Source organism: Anoplophora glabripennis, unplaced genomic scaffold, assembly GCF_000390285.2.
Source record: "Anoplophora glabripennis isolate ALB-LARVAE unplaced genomic scaffold, Agla_2.0 scaffold397, whole genome shotgun sequence".
Classification (NCBI taxonomy): Eukaryota; Metazoa; Arthropoda; class Insecta; order Coleoptera; family Cerambycidae; genus Anoplophora; species Anoplophora glabripennis.
The window spans coordinates 482,902-503,690 of NW_019416531.1; the positions used below are offsets into that span (position 1 = coordinate 482,902).

The 20,789-nt window shown below is 32.7% G+C and overlaps 1 protein-coding gene across 1 annotated transcript in view; it reads left to right on the forward strand.

Annotated features, from left to right (window-relative positions):
- The window catches only part of LOC108910368, a gene marked incomplete at its 3' end in the record, with an annotated part of 109,636 nt that extends 89,795 nt beyond the window's left edge, over positions 1–19,841 (forward strand). The window contains exons 2-3 of the mRNA XM_018714950.1: positions 1,679–1,786; positions 19,677–19,841. Coding sequence (XP_018570466.1) covers positions 1,679–1,786; positions 19,677–19,841 — 273 coding nt within the window. The remainder of the gene's footprint in view (positions 1–1,678; positions 1,787–19,676) is intronic.
- Between the last annotated feature and the right edge of the window lie 948 nt (positions 19,842–20,789).

A 20,789-nucleotide genomic window follows, 5' to 3' on the forward strand; every position in this document is an offset into this window, starting at 1 on the left:
CTAATGTAGTAGTATATAATTTCAACGAATAAATTTATTTCTTAGAGGTACCTCAATGTACTTGTGTTTGGAATTACATGATTCGTTCCAATCGATAATAATGCATTTTTATTATTATATTGTTCGTTTCTTTCTATAAATATAAATCTGGACAATTGTTGTAGGCACTAACATATTCTGCAAAAAAATTTTAGTAATGCATACAATCAATTCAATGATTTCCTTAAAACAAAATAATGAAAATGAATGGTTCAATTTTCGCAATTATATCAATTCGTGACATAATTTCATTGTAAATTATAGAACATATTCTGCAAAAAGTTTTTTAATAATAATTCAATGAATTCCTTAAAACAAAATAATGAAGATAAATTGTTCAGTTTTCACAATTATATCAATTCGTGGCATAATCTCATTGTAAATTATGGAAATATGATAAAAAATTGACAATTTTAGAAAACTAAAGCTTCCTACTATACTAGTTTACGATGTTTAGTTTAGCACCCGTGCTATTCCGCCGAGAAACAAATGCAGTTGCACCGACCATCCTCGTCCTAGCCACGGCACGCCTGGATTCCCGTTCGCCGCATCTAATAACGAATATAAAATTACACGGGCATGGATGGAGAATCGTAACTAGCGCACACACGAATACTCGTACTTTGTATTCATCAACGGAACGAAAAGGTTACGCTTTACGTCATCGCGATCTCGAGGGACCTGTAGGCATACGCTCGGAGGGGAGAAGCTGTTACCAAGTCTTGAAAGCACTGATTCTAATGATGAAAAAAGACCAAAAGTACGATGTTTCATTGATCCAAGGACCTCAGGGGGTTCGGCACGTCTGTAAAGATAAAGATCTCCGAAGAATTAACGAACCAGAGAACAATTTCCACAGACTTATTAAAATATCAACCGCTGAACGCTGAATGTTCTTTTATTGCGGGATGTATTTATTACTTATGAACAATACTCAACGCAGTGACATACTAAAGAATAAGATTGACTTCCAACTGATTCTAGCTGTAATCAATTAATACTGCAAATGTAATAAAGAAACTTTCAAATATTTTTTAATACAATATTTTTCAAATGTTAACTTCTTCTCAATGGAAACAGAACTAAGGAAAAGTAAAGTAGTAAAGTAGAGTAGAAGTTTCTAAAGAGTCACGCAATAAATCCACTCCTTTGTCGTCAGCCCTATAAAACAAAAGTCTGTTTGCTAATATGGGGCTCACAAACCGAATCCTTTTACAATTGAACTGAACTGGTTTCATAAGAGCTGCCTTTAGTTCTTACTGAAAATCACTTTCATACAATTCGCACAAGATTCTATGATATCACACAAATGAATGTTCCTATTGCGTAAATATTTAATACCCCCAGGTTCTATTTCTAAGGAAATATTCCCGAAAAACTATGTATGTGAAATTTCTCCAGCGTATACGAGTAGATACTTCCAAACTTTGAACATTAATCATATGACTACCGTAACATTAAATTCCTTTGGACGTTTCACATCAAATTACTTTGAAACAACTATAATCCCACTTCGAATAATGAAAAATGATTCTAGTACCTATATAGCATATAATTGTAATCTTCTTTACCGTCAGTTATAAATTCATTAATCAAATGTTATACATTCGTAATTGTCTATTTTCTTTTTATATTTCAGGAGGATTTGGAGACGAGAAAGGATATTTTGGTCCTTGGAGAACATGTAAATTACTTTTGTACAATAGAGAGCGCTGTGGGAAGGATGCGTCTAGATTTAAAGTGTCAAGTAAGTATTTACCGATCTCGATACTGTTTACTGTAATACCTTAATTATTCAGGGTGTCCCACTAAGGTCGACGAGGGATGATATTAGAGAAATTATAGGCCATAGAGCTTCGGGGAAAAAAATCATTAATAAATTGACCAACAGAAATCGCTGGAAATAGTTTTCAATTTCGTAATTTGACCGCTAGGGGGCGCAATCTACATACCAAAACATTGAGTTGAATTTTTCTTATAAACGTTTCCTATTCTGGTATATTAAATAGTACTAATATGGATAGCCTGATTCATTGCGCATAACTTTTGTTTTTGACATTTTGTTCTATCTCTCAAATAGTGTTATACCTCGTTGGAAAGGTCTTTTCATCCTTTATCTCGAGGTGAATGCGTAATGTCATTTACCTCAATATGGAAATCTATAGATGGCGTTATTTCAAAGGAATGCCGTTTTATGAATTTTTCCCAACAATTTTAAATGCAATGCTATAGTTTTCTTTACATAAATGAATTCAACACAAAATTGATGAATATTGTATAAGTTTGAAATTTCTAACGAAAGTGTAGTTTATTTATTGGCGCTATTTATCCAAGTTTAGGTTGTTTCACGTTCTCTTAAAAAAATGAAATAGCAGGATAAAACTTTGTATAGGTTAGTTTGAAGAGTATAAAAATAGCTAGGTTTCGACGCCGAAATAAAAACGTGGTCGAAGTTGGCTTTGACACATTGGACGTAGGGAGTAGCTTATAGCGACCAACTTAACCTCATTTCTCAACGAGCTGTATAGCAGCTGTCAGTTTCAATAACGTTAATGACTATATAACTTTATTTTAAAGAATAATCGTGATAACAATAACAAACAATTAAAGGAGCTGCGGAAAGTGTCCCCCTCCTTGTTATAACAATAAATTAAAGCAGCTGCTGAAAGTGTCCCCCTCCTTGTTCCAAGCACTTTTCACACCTGTTCCTCAAAGAATTAAAGACATTTTCTAAGATGCTCGGGGTATTGTTAATTTCACGAATCTTGTCTATAAGTCGAGCCTGCAGATGGTTTAAATCAGGAATAGGCAGTTCAAAAATAGTGTTTTTAAGGTAAGGCCACAAAAAGAAATCACACGGCGTAATATCACATGACCTCGGTGGAAATTCATGTTCAGCATTGAGACTTATTAGTCGATTTTGGAAAACTTCCCTCAACATATTCATCGTCTCGCCTGCCGTATGTGCCCTTGCGCCATCTTGTTGAAAGTAAAAGTTTGTAATTTCGTTTTCTTCCAGCTGGTTAACAAAAGGAGCGATAATTTCTTCTCTATACCTTTGCGCAGTAAGAGTACCATTAAAAAAAATAGGTCCATAAATCCTCCTTCGATTGAGAGCACACCAAACTCCAATTTTTTGAGCGTGTAGAGGGCCCTCGACAAAAAAGTTATCTGGTTTTTCAGAAGACCACATTCTCATATTCTGTGAGTTTACGTAACCACTTAAATGAAACCAGGCTTCATCAGAAAAAAAGGTGATATTATGAAGTTCACCGTAGTTGTTTAAAAACCATTCACAAAATACAGCCCGTCGCGGAAAATCAACTTCATGAAGTTCTTGCTGACAAGTTAAACGATAGGAGAACAAACGCAAATCTTTTTTTAACACTGTGTGGCAGGTACCGACTGATACTCCCACCATTTGTGATAAAACACGTACAGAAGTTCTTGGCGCATTTTCCATTATTTGTTGGACATTTTCTTTTAATTCTTCAGTCCGCTTTTTAGGTCGGCCGCTTCCTTCTTTTCTTGTTACACTGCCCGTTTCACGAAAAACATTAACACAACGCTGAACTGCACTTTGAAAAATTTTGTACTCAACAACGCCGGGAAATTGATTTTGAAATTCTATGAAACATTCCTCAATAGAATACTTCCATATTCCATCAATCTTGCGTCCATTTCTAAAGTAGGACTCTATGATAAACACTTTTTGTTCTTGAGAAAACACCATTTTAAACGCTTTTTAAAACGAAAATATTCAAATTGATAGCGGCGATATAGCGCTTTGACAGATGACGTTTAAGTTCATTTGCTATACGCTACGCCCTACGTCCAAATTTTCAGAACCAACTTGACCACATTTTTATTTGAACGCTCGTTATATCTTTCTTTGTTATCAAGTTATTCGCAAATTAGTGAGCAAAAAATAAATATGAAGTGATAATGATGGTAATGACTTGAGGAACACGGCACTAACGAAAAGACATTTATTACCAAAACAAAATGCGTTTATAGGAGATAAAGCATGAAAAGAGATTTCCAACGAGGTATAATACTATGGGCTTTTGATGAGCCAATTTTTAAAAAAATGCACTTTTCTGATCAGACATTAGGGGCTTCCCCCACCATTTTTGTCGAGAGATAGAACAAACTGTCGATAACAAAAATTATGCGCAATGTACTATTTAATATACCTGAATAGGAAACATTTCTGAGAAAAATTCAACTCTATGTTTTGGTATATAGATTGCGACACCTACCGGCCGAGCTACGAACTATTTCCAGCGATTTCTCTTGATCGATTTATTCATCAAAAATTTTTTCCCGACGATCTAGGGCCTACACTTTCCCTAACATCGTACCTAGACAACCTTAGTGGGACACCCCTGTACACTGTATGATGCAAATGAAAGGAGCAAATTCATTTCGTAAATCGGTGACTTTAAACAAAAATCTTGAAATAGGTCAATATTAGTGCATCCTGCGAGATATTTGTTTTATATATGACGTCATCTACGAGATGATGAAGACGTCATCGATATTTTTTTAAATATTAAAGTGAGTCTTGCGATAGCTCTTTTGAAAGATCTTGTAATTCTCTATTCGACCACTAGGTTTAGGTAATAAAATTTTGTATAATGTCAAAAAAAATTACAACAAAAAATATATTTCTAACAACCCAAATTGACGAATCTTAGTTATAATACAGTGAGAAAGACACACACGAAGACAGTACACTCTTCTCGAATATCGTCTATAACTTGCGGAGTTATTCGTGCTATCTTCGTCCAAATGCGTTCTTTTAATGCATCTAGATTTTGTGGTCTATTTTGGTATATTTTTCATTTTAAGTATCCCCATAAAAATAAACCTAGAGAAGTTAAATCTAGAGACCTTATCCCTTATCCACCTATCTCGGAAGACGTCCAAGAAGCTTTTTAACAACACAAAATGTCAATGTCGCCATCTTGCTGAAGCCGCAAATAATTTATGTTTAGCAGCCAATTTAGTACGGAAGCAAATCGTCTTGCAGAAATTGTAAATATCGTTGATATGTTAAGGTTCCTTGGAAAAAGTATGGTCCTACGATCATATTACCTATTACTCCGGCCCAAACATTCTCTTACTCTGGGTTTTGAGTGTGATACTCCTGCATCCAATGAGGATTTTCAGTTGCCCAATACCGATAAGTTTGATGGTTTACACGACCATTTAGGAGAAGCGTGGCTTCATCAGAAAAAGTCTTTTTAGAAACATCGGATTTCGGTTAATTTTTTGCATTAAAGTTTCACAAAATTCGATTCATTTATCAAAATCGTCTTCCAAAAGCTCCTGAACTATTATAACTTTGTAAGGATGCCACTTTTCCTTTTTTAACATTCTAAGAACTGTTGAATGATCCATGTTATTATCTAATGCTACGTGCGGTGAACTGGGGATTTTCTTAAAATGCTAGTAGAACATCTAGTTTCTTATTTTAGGGTATTTGTTTTCTATTACTTTTAGGGAGGTCTTTTATATAACCCGTTTCCCTACACATCTTTTAAATTTTGCTTGGTTATCGATTAGGGCATTTATTATTAAATAAAGTACAAACTTCTCTCTGAATCCTGGTTTTGTCTACACAATCAATCATTATTAGAATTTCTATTATTTCCGTTTCAGTAAGATTCGTGTTGATAAAAAAAAATTCTAAATAATTCTAGGATACCAGCATTAACTACTTGAACTTGAATTAAGTCGATTTGAATGTAGCCATCTGGATAATATATTCACATTTTTAAAAAGGCACAAAATGTGTGAGTCAAATAAGCCTTTTTGTCTCCCCTTCCCTTGGGTTTAACCAATAGTATTAAAATTATTTAGGAGATGCTTTGTTTTTGAGATATAGGGTGTTTTTTTTTAGAAAAAAAAATGATGTCGATGAAAACAAGAGAAATATTTAAGTACCTAACATCTAATGTGACTATGTCGTAATGCGACTACGTAACGACTCCTGCAATACTCCTAAATTTTTTCAGGCGGTTTGTAGTCGCTTCATTTACTTGTGTTGTGTACTTTTAAATAAAATAAAATGGCAAACAATACATGAAAATTTATTTGTAAATTGAAACAACCAAAAAATTACCAATTAATATTATACCTAGACAAAGCGAAAAGTGAATCAAAAATGAAATGATTTAAAAAATATTTTGTTCAAAATGGGCGCCTCCGGAATGTAGACAAGCACGGCATCTTCTAATTATGGAGGAAATGGCCGATCGACACTGAATTGGAGAATTCTCGACACGCTTGGATTATTCCCTGTCTTAGATCTTCTAGGGTATCAACTGGCATCTCGTAGACTTTTTGTTCAACAGCACCCCAAACGAAATAATCCATCGCTGTCAAGTCCGGTGAACGTGCAGGCCACGACCAATCCATCTCGTGGGATAATTAATGTTTAACCACTCCCTAGAACCTCTACCAAAATGGACAGGACAACCATTTACTTGAAACCAACTGTTCATTCGAGTATTAAGCGGAACATCTTCTAACAGAACTTGAAAACCATTTTCAAGGAACTCGGTAAAGATATCAGCATTTAACCGATGCGGAAAGAAGTAGGGACCAACTATAGTGTTGTCCAACATACCTAACCATACGTTACATTGGAATTCATGCTGAAAACTAAGTTCCCTTACCGCCCCTCATAGGAACAAATATGGTTGTTCCTTTGGTTTAAAATTCCCCTTCGAGTAAATGTTGCCTCATCTGTCCACATTACTTTTTGCGTAAACTGATCATCATTCTCTGCTTGGTTTATTTATAATTTAACGTGTCTGAGTCCCCATAACTCCGCCGCTGATTGCTTGCGGGACTTCTACTTCTATGGAAAAATGGTATCTTATAAGAAGATGTGTCATGCCAAATTTGGCTTACATAGCCTTCTTCATTTAGAAGTTATTTAAAAAATTCGATTTTTTTTTAAATCTTTAACGCCCTATATTTCGAAAATGAAGCGTCTCTGGAAAAAAATTTATACTTATTTTTTTCTTATTTTTTTTATGAGGAATATCTCCTTAAAGTTTGTCGACTTAGTCCTGAAACACCCTTATAATTTGATTGGTCCGTCCAAACCAGTAATTTCCACTAAGCCGTTACATCTTTCCTAATTATTATTTTCTGGAATTTCTAGGATGAGCACAGTCGAATTAAAGTTCTAAGATATATCGTCCTCGATCACGTTGCATTTAATTTCCCTTGGGCTTATTGAATTGCAACGTGACGCTTTAAATTTTCGTCGTTGCATGAGAGTGGAGGCGTAACTGATTCCGAGGGCTAGCACAACATAATGGTATCTCCTGAGGCAGCGATAGAGTCTGACAAATTTAAATTTATTCTTTCTTGTGGCCTAAAATTTGTATTGAGAGTGGAAAACTAAACTTTTAGCTTCCATGGTGTTGGACTTTCTCTTATTAAGTAATATATCATTATTTAGGATTAATATAACAATTAAAATTGTAAAATACTAAACAGTCTCTTTACGTAACAAAATAAATGCATAATATCAAATAATGTTTGATAATATCCATAATAATACGTACCATTTTGCTTTATAAATGTACATCTTCGTGGCTAAACGCGTTTATCTCTAAAACGGTTTGTTGTATCGATTTCAAACAAGTAACTGCGCCTTTTTCACATAAAAAGTACGACAGTTTTTAAAACAGCAATAAACATTTGAAAAGAGGTCTACAAATGGATTCAAATGGCACAAAAATTAACTAAATTTATTGAAAAACAAAAAAAATTATAGCGTAAAATCTATTTTCATCTTTCAACTTCAAGAGCTAATTTCACTACAGGATGAACCCGAATATAAAAGAATAACTTATGACGTTATTTTTGCAAGTCCTTCCCAAATTCGAAAATCGGCGAGATTGTCCACAATTTCCTGGATACTATGTGCACTATTTTATGAATTATAAATCTGAACATGCTTTTCAAACAAAATCTCACAATTTGTCAGGCATGAAATACATTTCTAAATAAAATGAGAATATGAAGATACGACCATGATGCCGCTTCGCGGTAATTTGATGTACTCATAAGTTTTCATATTTATATTATGCATTTAATTTGCATTTTTATAGGAACAGGGGTAAAACTGACAGTTTGATTACGCTGTACGGTTTTATGCAGTAGCCTTATGTAGAAAGTTCACAACTCGACTTGCCTAACTAATACCAACAATCTGTTAAAACTTCCTGATAGATTAAAATTCGAACAACATTTTATAATTTGATTGGTAAATTTATATGTTGACGAATAGGACAAAACGTTAGCAGTTTTTATCTCCATATGTTTAGTCAAAATCGCAAATTTTATCCTATCTTACCTCAAGGGAAGACTCCAGAAAAGCAAGTGGCTAGATATGTTAAAATGGAATATCCTAATATGCTTTAAAAGGGAAAAACTTCAACCGATACATATTGCCGGGGCTGATATAAAAGCAGGAACTCTCGCAAAGAAAATTATTGATAAAATTTGCATCGTATATATGAAAATGAAGATATTGAGGTCTGAGGTCCATCCCCGTGGGATTTCGCTTCTAACAATACTTATATAGTAAAGTTGCGGCTACATTTTTAAAAATAATATGAAAATACTACAACACTGATACATTTTAAGTAGTTTTCTCTTTGAATTTTAGATAGTTCTACACAGCAAAAAGTACGGGTAAAAATTTACACGAAATTCACACAATTTTTGATCCAGTGTAGTCCGCACGGAGAAGGGGTAAAATTTACCCCAATGCAATTAGGTAAACTGTACAAAAACTCTTTGGTAATTTATTTTAACAAAGTTTTGGTAGAATGTACTTGCGGTGGTGTAAATCTAGTGTAAATACTATAGGTAGTGTAGATTTTAAAATATTAGTCTTATACACTACACCACTTGGTGTTAATTTTAATCAAAATTTATTGATACATAACATTTTAGTAAAATGAGCCACTTTCAATATTATTTCACTAAAAAAATCCTTTCAAGCTCTTTTATCTGTGGGGCCATATGACGAATGTGGTCTACTCTACAGAAATTAACTCTGTAGAGGAATTACATAATAGAATATTTAATATTGGCAGAGAAATCCGAAATTCATATACGCTACGTAGTGTTAATTTTAATTTCATTAGAAGATTTTTTCTTTTCGAGTTTTAGTTTAAAGTATTAAGTATTAAAATGACACACGCCTTCTATGTGTTTTTATTTATTGTGATTTCCAGTTTGAAAGGGCGGTAATTGATAAGAAATTTTTTTTACTCAGAAAGTAGGTACTTATTAATTTTTTGGAAAAATGAAAAAGCAAGAAAAGTTTCTAAATTCATAGGGCCTCAAAACCGTAATTTTAATTTTGATCCATAGCCATCTAGAAAAAAAGTTCTGACCAAAACATCAGGAAGAATTGTCTGTTTCAACCACTTCGAAGTGAAGGGGTGCAAATAAAAATTTATTACTAAAACGTAGTTCCATCAGTAGAACATACGTACCAAATTTCAAAATTTTAGGTTAAGCCGTTTTTGAAAAAAAAAAATGAAAACCGAATATTTGGTTCACCCCACAAACGCTAATATCTCTCGCAGGGAGGACTCAAATTGATAAAATATATAGAAAAGACCTCCCCTAAAATAGGCCACAGAATACCTCCTTTCAATATGTACGTGGAATTAGGGACACCCTGTATTCATTTTTATATTTTACATTTGGCAGAAACAGAATTTTTAACAAAAAAGGCTTTTTGCATATAATGAAAAATAAAAAAGTTTTTCCTGTTATCAACTCCATTGGTGGACACACTGTATAAATTACAACATAAGATTAAATCAAAAGTTTTGGTTGATATATTAAATTTTAAATTTAATAAATACGTAGTTGTACAAATTCGTCAGGCTGAACCTTGACATATGTCATAAACAATTGAGAACAATAATTACTTTATTTAAACAATATACTACGAACAATTTAAGTATCGATAAACTTGTCTATAAGGTATATATTTAAAACAACCAAAAGTCAATTTAAAAATCTATAAATTGTAACACTCAGAGAAGTAATAGCAAATTTATATGTGATGTTGATTTACGCATTATGTAATAGGTACTTATTGATGATGTGTATCGACCGGCGGTCGCGAACAGTTCGCGATCAGTTCGCGAACACCTCGCAAACAAGTCGCGAACTGTTACATGTTTATATCTGCAAACATGAATTCAATTTTGTTTGACAAGTAGGTTAATAAGCCTTCCGCATTTATTGGTGAATAAATTGTAGAAATTGCCTACATTATTCAAAACATCACCTAGATATTAGCGAAGTTGTCCACAGAATTAGCAAAAGCGTCTTTTTCAAAACAGAGTAGTGGATCGAGCAGATTTAGAAAGTCTTGTCGTATGCTAACTACCAACTTGAACATAATTCTTTTACTAATTCTTCCACCCATTATTCTTTTTTGATTTATTCCTATATTCAGTCAATTTAACAGTCCACATTTCTTCTTTTTCCCCTTATAATCATCACAAGTTATCGCCAGTGTATGGGAATTTTGGCGAGCTCAACGTAAACAAATATAAACGCGTTAAAGTTACACGTGTTGCTAGCGATCTCAACATAAACATAAAAGAGATCATTGAATGATGAACTGTTCGCGAGTACACAAAAATAATTTTTGTAGACGTTTCCGCTGGCTGTTCGCGATATGTTTTCAGGTGGATCGCATTATGTATAAATTACAATTTTGAAATAAGTATTTAGTGTCAGAACATTTCTAAACGTAATATTAAGTTATCCTTTTGTGTTCGTTATATACTTTAACAACTGAGTTACATCATTCCCTTAAAGAGCCACAGTGGCGTCATGAGCAAAGAGACACAGAAGAGATGTATCATTAACGAGGTGCCTGCTAATAAAAACAATTATAAAAGTGTTAATCATTTCAGGATTAGTAAAAATACGGTCGAAAAAAGCAGGACAAACCGTTGTTTTACTGTTCACTCACGCGTTAACGTAAGCAATTCTTGGAAGTAAAAGCGACGTTCTATGTGAAGCACCTAATACCCGACAGTCAATTTATGTTATCTAGTAAAACCCATTTTATGCCGAATTTTACAAGCTTTTGCACTAGCTGTGCTTTACACGTGAAAAATCTTGATTCTTTCTCTCGAGATAAGCAATATTTATCTTAACGTTTTCTCGTATTGTTCTTATAAATACGCCTACATACAGGGTGGCCAAATGAAAATGAAACAGCCATTTTCAGGAACTGCGTCAAGATTGTAGAAAAATGCACAGACCCGTCGATTTTAGATTAAAGGGGGATATTATTTGCTGGACTTTAAATTTTATAATTCCGTCCAATACTCTGAAAAAAATTTACATTTTAAAATTTAAATTATGTTTAGTTGGTTACTTACTACTTAGTTGATTAAATGTTCAAACTGATGACCGCCTGCTTTCATACAAGAATAAAGATATTGTTCGAAACGTTCGCTCATATTCCGAAGCATTTCCGGAGTGATTCGACGGTATTCGTAGATTCTTTGACGCAAATCTTCCAGCGACGCTGGCTGTGTTTTATAGATGTTACTTTTTAGGTATATTTTTCTGTTACTAATACAGTAGGTACCTTAAAAGAAATGATGGAACCAATATTTCAATACCTACTATTGGCGCTAATATTAGTTTCCTTAACTGTCATTTTTTAGTCAATGTTATAATAGAATGAGAATTTATAATTAAAAACAAACTAAAATGTATACTTCAAACTTGGTACAATAGAGCATAAAATGTCCGTATTTGTTAAAGGTTCTTTCATAAAATGTAACATTAACAATAAAAATCCAAAAATCATGACATATTAAAATACCACTCATTAAAATTTAGCATAAACTTTGTTAAACCCTGTTGATTTGGATTTTTGTATATTGTATGTAATCCTCGGTTAGCTCAGAATAAAGAAACAGAGACAATCATTTACCAATCACAATGTTTATATGTGGGCGCCATCGCCAGTCTTAGAGACAGTTTCGAGGATTCGAACTGCCATCAGCTGAAACACTTACTCTCAAAATACCAACTCTTGAGAGTTAAGAAAATTTGTAACAAATTTGTGAGTTAAAAAACGAATTATTAGTTAAATTATTACCAGCATGAGATCTCCTCATCTACCTACTTAATTTAAATGAATTTACTTGACAAGACAAAAGATAAACAACAAGAAATGGAATGGTAGATACAATGAACATTCTTAAATTAGTTTCGAACGTCATCCTATTAAAATGTTATGTAATTTCTATATTGAAATTATATGCATAAGACAAATACGATGACAGTTTATTACCACAAAATAAAAGATTTTCTATTGAACATCTTTGACAAATAGACGATTATCTCTTTAGAGAAAGGCAATATCCAGAGTGAAATCAGAAGATTCTTAGTTTCTATTCACGCTCGGGCCAGTTGAATAAAAAATTATTTAGGAACTATTCTTAGACATGACGTTGATCAAACACGTATGATTATTCACCGTTGTAACGTTACGCCTATACTTAAGCATAAAAGGGTCGCAAAAGTCAAGAGTTTTAGCGAAAGTTTCGGATCATGAATAATCGAACACCTTGAGATATTGCCTTGAATTGATAGAGAAGTCCATGCCCATATTTTAAAATACCAGGTTCAGTTATGCATACAAGTAAAAGAAGCACATTTACAGGCTGTTTCCTAAACGTATGCCATAATTTCAAAAGTGTAAAAGTCTTGGTTTACGAGGTTGTGAAGCTACTATGTTCTGGATAATTTTGTGAAACGTTTTTAACACAATTTCAGCGTCTCGGAAACTTGCGCTTTTAGATTTTTTGTATATTAAGAATTTTAGGGATAAAATGGTGAAAGCACGGCACAACACTATTGACCTATTAATCTTACGTTAGTATTCAATTTACGGAAACATAGAAAAGCCGCTTAGCAGGTTGTAAATGTTATCCATTGCAAAGGGTTATTTCAGCGAGTAAATAGGATGGAACTCTTATTAAGAAAAATGTGTTTCTGTCCATCAAGTGCGTTAGTTTAGCGAAAACAGTAAGCCAAGGCACGCTTAAAATGAATGCTGCAAAACAAATAACTTTAGAGAGCAAATACTGGAGCAATCTCATTCTGCCGAGCTTATTTGCAATTATTTTGCTGAAATAGTCGGTGAATATTAGACAAAATTAAAGAGTAGGTAGTAGTAAATTTTGACATGGAAAGTGCCCTCTCTTCTTCACAAGTTTTAAATAATATAAACAAACAGAATATAGGTGCGAATATTATAAATTTAATATTAAATATTTTATCATTTATACATTCGCTAGGTGAAGCTGTGTTTGTGTTAATACCGCCAGTTTTTTTAATAACTCTAATTTTCTTGTCCTAAATGCCGTCTCTGTTCATCACTCCCATCTAATCAAAAGTAGCTGGAAATTGGTCTCCATTAGGTATACCTAAGTAAATGCAATTTTGGTACAAGAAATGAAGTGAAGAATAACGTGTGTGAAGCTGTCATTGTTCTGCTTTGACTCAACCACAACTAACACGAACACCAAGTCTAATATAACTATTTGAAAGAATAAGGAAGTGCTTTTATTGAGTTATATTTGAAATACTTCTTCTTATTCAAGACTATTTAATTTTTTTCATAAAGTTTTCTGATCGAAATCTAGAGTGAGGTGGAAATAAGAAAGATAAGAGAAAGTGTCTTAAAATTTGGATTTACAGGAATTGAACTTCGTAGTATTTTTAGCTCTAATTATTATTTCAAGCTTTTTTTCCAAATATCCAGTCATAAAATAACTTCAAGTGGTGGCTTTAGTAAAACAAACAATTTTATAGTTATTTACTTATTTTATATCTATTGCTAATTTAATCAAATAAATTATGGTGGGATTGATTTAGGTATAAAATTGGAATTTTCATATTTTGAAGTAATACTGTATTATGACATCTTCCAAATTGCTTAAATCAAGTCAAGTAGTAACTTTTTAAATGCTTCCCTGAAGTTAAATAGTTTCTAAATACATCAAGCCCCCAAATTCATAATTATTTACAAATTCCAATTCATAATTTTTAAGATATAAACATATAAATACAACAGCTTACAAATTTCAATGCAAGTGATGTATCTTATACCTATTTTTACAGACAATTTTCTTTTAATAGAAACAGAATATTATTTTCATACAAATCAGTGTGGTCTGAAATCAATGAAAGCGTAGAGGATTGACATTTTGTGTTTGTTTTTATTCTGAGAAACTCAGTTGGAGAAAGGGAAATTTACCACTGAAAAAACATATTTCTAGAATTTCTAGAGCTTACTAGATTTTACAGATTTGAAATCATAGCACAATTTAAAAAACAAGCGGAGCAAATTCCAGAAACCCATATTTGAACACTAGTATTATCTATTTCCCACTAGAGTGTTTCTCTTATCCAAAGACACCCTATATACTACTACTGCTAATTCAACACAAGTAAAAAGTATAATAATTGTACGTCTAGATATTAACAGGCCTATAAGCTTTCTGTCTGTTTATTTGAGTATTTTACCACATTTGAAACAAATAATACAATTAATTAAACAAACTCGTGCACCAGAATGATCAGTTAAGAGTTACTTTTTAAAACTATATTTACTTAGTCAAAAATCCTATACTGAAATTGATCTTTTTTTTAAATGAGAATCAATTATTTTTTTATTTTTCACAGGTGGCAAATTGCCCAAATAAAGAAAAAACTAAAATTATGCCACGAATAAATAACTTTAGATAATATTCCTACAAGCTTGTCTGAATTTTCTTATTATCCACCTAACCGAGAATTTTCTTCTAGGTATACATACTCGTATGTAACAGAATCCTGATATGTAGGTCAAACAAAACATCTAACGTGAAAGTTCGGATAAATCAATTTCAAATACAGAATAAAACCTGTGGTGTTACTAAATCTAAGGATACGAGAGCTGTATCTCACATCCTCACATATGGCTTTAACTAATTTAGTTTCTAGAATAACATGTTAATCTTGAGCTTCTGAAACAGCAAACAAGGGCGAACGCCGAATTTCAGGACCTTGAGTTGAAATCGTTAAAAACATACAAACGGTTTCTTGAACAAATACCGCGTCAACCTAAATATTTCATTAAATGCGTCTACTTTTGGAATTTTTTTATCCGATAATATTTTTTACGTGTCTATAAATTTAATTATGTCAACCAACGTCAACGTAAATTCGAAGCTAAAAAGATGATTTTCACAATAAGTACTACATACAGCAGAGACAGATTGCTCCACATAATTTGTGCTTCATTGTTGCGATTCAATTAGTTTTTTATTTAAATTGATTTTAAAAAGGTCTATGAATATACATATGATATAAATTTATTTACAGTTATCATAGCCTACATTTATTTTTTTTTCAGTTTACAAATTTCACAAAAATGGGTTAGCGATTTTTTTATTTAAAATGTGGCTACACGACTGAATTTTGTACCCTCACAATGTAAATACACTATTCACTAATATATTCTTCTTCAATGTGCAATTCCAAATTAAACAATAATTTTTAATTTTAATGGATGAACCAGTTATAATTACGACTAACAAAAAAACATAGAAATAATGGAAATAAAAGAGTAAACACATAGACAGAAATTGAACCATAATCTTAAATTTTAATTTTTAATTTTTTGATCTGAAACTGTCAGTTTAATAAAAACACATATTAGTGAGCGTTTTATTGGTTTATTAAATTTATTTATTATCCCATTATTTTAGAATGAACAGTGAATATTTTTTCACGAAGTTTGGTATAAACCACACTGAGATGCAGAATCCAGTGGCGTAGTCAAATTTTAAATTGAAAATTCGCTAACAATTTTTTGTCAGATTTTAAAAAATTGGACACTGAAAAAGCACTACGGCTTTGGGCAAAAACCAACTCCGAGACGAGCGTACAGAATTACCTGGAATTTTGACTTATAAGTCCTAAAATTATTCAACCATTGATAACTTGCACGAAAGCTTGAACTTCACAGTTTAGTTGACAAGAAAATATACTTTTCCAGTTGCAAAATGAGTTACTTATTTCTTAATTCTATTACTTAAACTATTACAAAAAAAAGTAATGAATATGAAAATTATAACCAAATGAAGGTCAAATAAATTAGACAACACAGAGCAGCTAGATTAGACGGGTCTTCTATTAAGAAGCTTCAAATGTATAAGAAAGCAAGTAATTTTTATTTTTCATAGTGATATTTTTATTCCAACACAAAATATAGATCATGAGGTTGAATATAAAAGACAATATCTTCCAAATAGCCGCCTCTACTTCTATTGCAAATTCCAATTCTTTATAAGAAATTTTCCATTACTTTTCCACATAATCAGGCCTATATCGCTAGTTCGAATATTGAGTTTGAGCGCTTCAATTGTTCCTGAAGCATTAGCGTACACTTTGTCCTTTTTTGTACTTGTCCTTGTCCTTGTCCTTGTCCTTGTCCTTGTCCTTTTCCTTTGTCTTTGTCCTTTCTCCCTCAGAAAGAAATCTATGAAATAAATATATTATCTAAGCTGCTAATCGATATCTCCGTGACGCAAAATGACACGGACAGGAAACAGCACACGTAATGTGACTATGGTTTCACGACTTATATGGCAAATAGCCCTATTCTGATGAAATTAAACATTTTCCGTGTTCAGTATTTCAATCGTAGGCCCAAAAAGTCAACCAGATTTCGCACAAAACTGTCACTTGTTGTGGATGGAGAGGTTGTCTGACAATCACTCTTGGGTTTTCGGAACACTAAAATGGGTCTATTCGCTAAAAATGATTTTCTTGAAAAAGCCAGTGTCAACCTCTTGCATTTTTAACATCTCTGCAGCGTTGGACCTGGATCTTTGTGCAAAATATGGTGCATGCTGCATTGTTGCCAGAGTTTTTCAATGGATGGACCATATTTTCACTTATAGACATAATAGCAATATTTTTGAGTTGAGTTCTTAACATCAGTAATCTGCCCTATGCGTTCAAATTTAATCACTAAAATCACAATTGCTGTACAAGAAGGCGCATTTCTGCAACCAAAACTGATACAGATTTTTCGAACTTTCTCCGTGGAATTTTCACCATTTTTCTATTGAACTTTTATTAATTCTAAGCGTTGCCTAAAGGAATGCATCTTTATTAATTGCGTTGTTTATAACAGCTACCAAATATGGCAACTCCATCTATCACAAGTAAGAAATGGTGTGCAAGTTAAAATGAAACCTCCGGAAGTTCCTTTGTTTATTTACTTCCATTTACAAGGAGGCTACGTGATGAAACAATCCAACAAGTAAAATGTGAAAACGAAAAGATCTTCGTGTAACAGCTATTTTTTAGGTGTTGGACTTTGTTAAGAGTAGTGTTAGACAACAAAAATATACCATATTTCTTTCAATAACTACATTTTTGAATAATTTCATTATATGAAGTATATGTTTTTGTATTCATTTTATTCAGACATATCATTTTTACTTTTTATTTTGAATAATTATTTACTACTAGATGTCGGATCCCAGTGATTTCATTCTTTAATCCGGCTCGCCATTTTTCGCAGTCAGCACATAGAGAAGTACGAGCCGTTTGTAAATTCTTCGTATAAAATTGTATGTGCCGCATTCTTCCAGAACAGTCTATATTGAACAGTTTTAGGTTATTCTTCTTCTGCGTTTGGCGTGCACCAGATATTCTTCTGCTGCAGCAAATACTGGACTAACATTGGTGGTGCGTGACGTCAGTTGGGTTGCTTTTATTCTGTGTGGTTAGATGTATTTGGCATATCTAGATTTCCGATATCGAAGAACTTGTTTTTATTTGATAAAATAAAAAAAATTGAAATTTATATTAATTACCTTTATTATAAAGTAAAAATACGCGAGGTAATGGTAGAACATTTGTTTGTTGTAATAATAAAAGAATGTTACATGGCTATTACTAACACAATATTACTATATCACTATATTACGTATCGCAAGAATAACGTCCTCTTTTGAATGTAGTTTAACAATTTTTGTATCAATGTATTCCAGATGCAACGCTCATCTCATCCAAATATGTGAGGAAATTTATAAAAAAGTATACAGTCACGTAATACGCCTTACAATTTCTGAGCACATTTACGTCTCGTATTCCTCGATGTCGCATTGTAAATAATTTGTCTGAAGTTTTCTCTCCTTAAAGATGCTTTGTAGATATAAGTGTGCAGTAAAAAAATCTGTCTGTATTGTCTTTAAATATGTTTAGATATCTTTTACTTTGCTAGCATACTTTTTGAACAAATTTTCTCTTTTGTATGAACGTCTAATAAAATCGCGCTATAATATTTTACTTTAAAATTCATCGTAAGAAAGGTGCTTACAATCCTGCCTTTTACAGAAAAGTTTATATGAAAAGAAAGGATCAATAGTGTCTTGAAGGATATATCAGTACATGATTTGAACGAAAATTAATTTTGTCTGTAGCTATTTTCGATTAAACTACGAATGAAGAGGTTTCACTGAAACTGCCGGTTGTAAAATCGCAAATACACTTATTCAAATTAATAATCACATGAAATCAATATTTTATATTCAGGCTGAACATCTTATTTTTTTTAACTGTTTTACCCACAAATTTCAAAAATTTGTATAAAGTATTTATTCTAGTTCCACTTCTATTATAAATCACCCTGTAGTGCCTTCAGTCCAATCTTTTTTATAGAAAAGCCTCTCAAGAAGTGAAGGGTAACTTGATTCTAATGGTTTTAACTTGAGTTCAATCAACCTGAAATGTTATACGGTTTTCTAAAAGCTTCTGGCAGTCAAAGTTCAATACATTTTGTTTCTAGGTATACGTTTATTTAACTTATCCATTATTAAAGAAAATCTGGCATTAATAAAAAAAATTTTCATTTACAATGTATCAAGAATAATACTAATTTAGCTGTTTATATATTTTATTGGGTGACCATTTAAAACTACATTTTCTAATGAAACATATGGAAGATATTTTCCTTCGTTCGTATTTACAAAACAATATTCACTTTTTAACTTCTAAAAGTTATTTATAATTTTTATTTTAAGATCGCCCTAGTAAAATGAAAACTAACTTAGTGTTTGAATAACCTACCCCGCTTTCTTTGATGTGACATTAAGGAAACAAATATTTCCCAGACTTGAAATGAAAATGGCATAAATTAAAAAAAAAAATAAGTTTGAAGAATATTGTTTTAATCTGTATACTTCAATGATAAAACTATAAAAATTATTTATAGTCATGCACTCATATATCCAAGACAAGATCTTGATATGTGAATATAACAAGTATTTGATGTATTTAATGAAATTATCGATGATCAAAAACTGGCTTCAATAAGTAAATTTCAATCATATACTCAATTAAAGAAATATAGTATACAAGACGGAATCTGATTGTTTTAACACCAGAAGAAATAAACTGAAATTAGTGTTATTTCACGTTTCCACAATTGGCTGAAATAAGAAGTAGATAATGATATAAATATGTATATGTTTTTTTTTCAGTTGCGGTTTGGGTAGCAGGACTGGTAGCATCTATAGGAGTAGCGGTCCTTGGAGTTTTTTGTTTTCTCAGCGTACTTCAACTGGCAATGCTAAGTTCTAAAGAAAAAGTCATGTTGAAGTACAGTGTAGTCGTTATATCAAAAGTCGGAATAGGCCTACTAGCAGGTGAGAATAATTCATTATTTTAATTCTGTCTTCCATTAGTTATTTTATCTGCGATCGTTTCAAAAGTGACAGTTTCCAGTGTAAAAAATTGGCCTGTGAAATAATTATCTCTTTTTTTATTGCCAAAAATAATAACCATAGGTTCAATGATATTTATTTGTAAGAAATGTCCTGAGCAAATTCTGCAAAAGGGTGATTCCATTTCAACTGTCCCAACAAACGCTATATCTTCATGAAATTTTGCATAGAAATAGCTCTTCGTCCTAAACTAAATTGAGTAAAATATTAGACTCTAATATGTTTTTGCTCACAAGTTATAGGCTTTGGTTTACAGGGCCATCTTGCAACGAACACGCGCGTGCTTCAAAATCCCTTAACTTTGATTGCTTGTTTTTCCAGTTTGGATCAACGAAGAAGGATGATATTTAGCTGACTAGGACAAGTTTTTGTGCCAAATCCAGTCCTGCAAATAAAAAGGCAATTGTAGTAGTAGTGAAAAGGGGCGGCCTCAGCCTGGCAATTTGGCCACAAGTGGGCCCTTTTTGCCTACCCCGCCGTCCCATCACCTCTGACCCTCCTCGAACCTACCCGACGCTCCGATGAATGCCAGGATTTTGTTCCATGGAAGGTCTCTAACCTCAACCCCTTGCAGCTCTTCAGTACCAAGGACTTTATGTCTTATTCTCCCAAAGGCTGCATAATGTCCCAGAAGACAGAAAAGGGTGTCCTCCCCTTCTCCACATTTCGAGCATAGAGGGTCCTCCTCAATTCCTATTAAACTTAAATGCCTCCTAAGTCTATAGTGACCTGTCAGAACCCCTACCATTTGGTTTAGGGCTCTTCGACTAAGGCTCAGCAGCCATCTCGTCTTGAGTTTGTTAGGTCCATGGATAAAACTATGGACCTGCCTACACCCTCTATTTCTCCTCCAATCCTGACCTAAAGTTT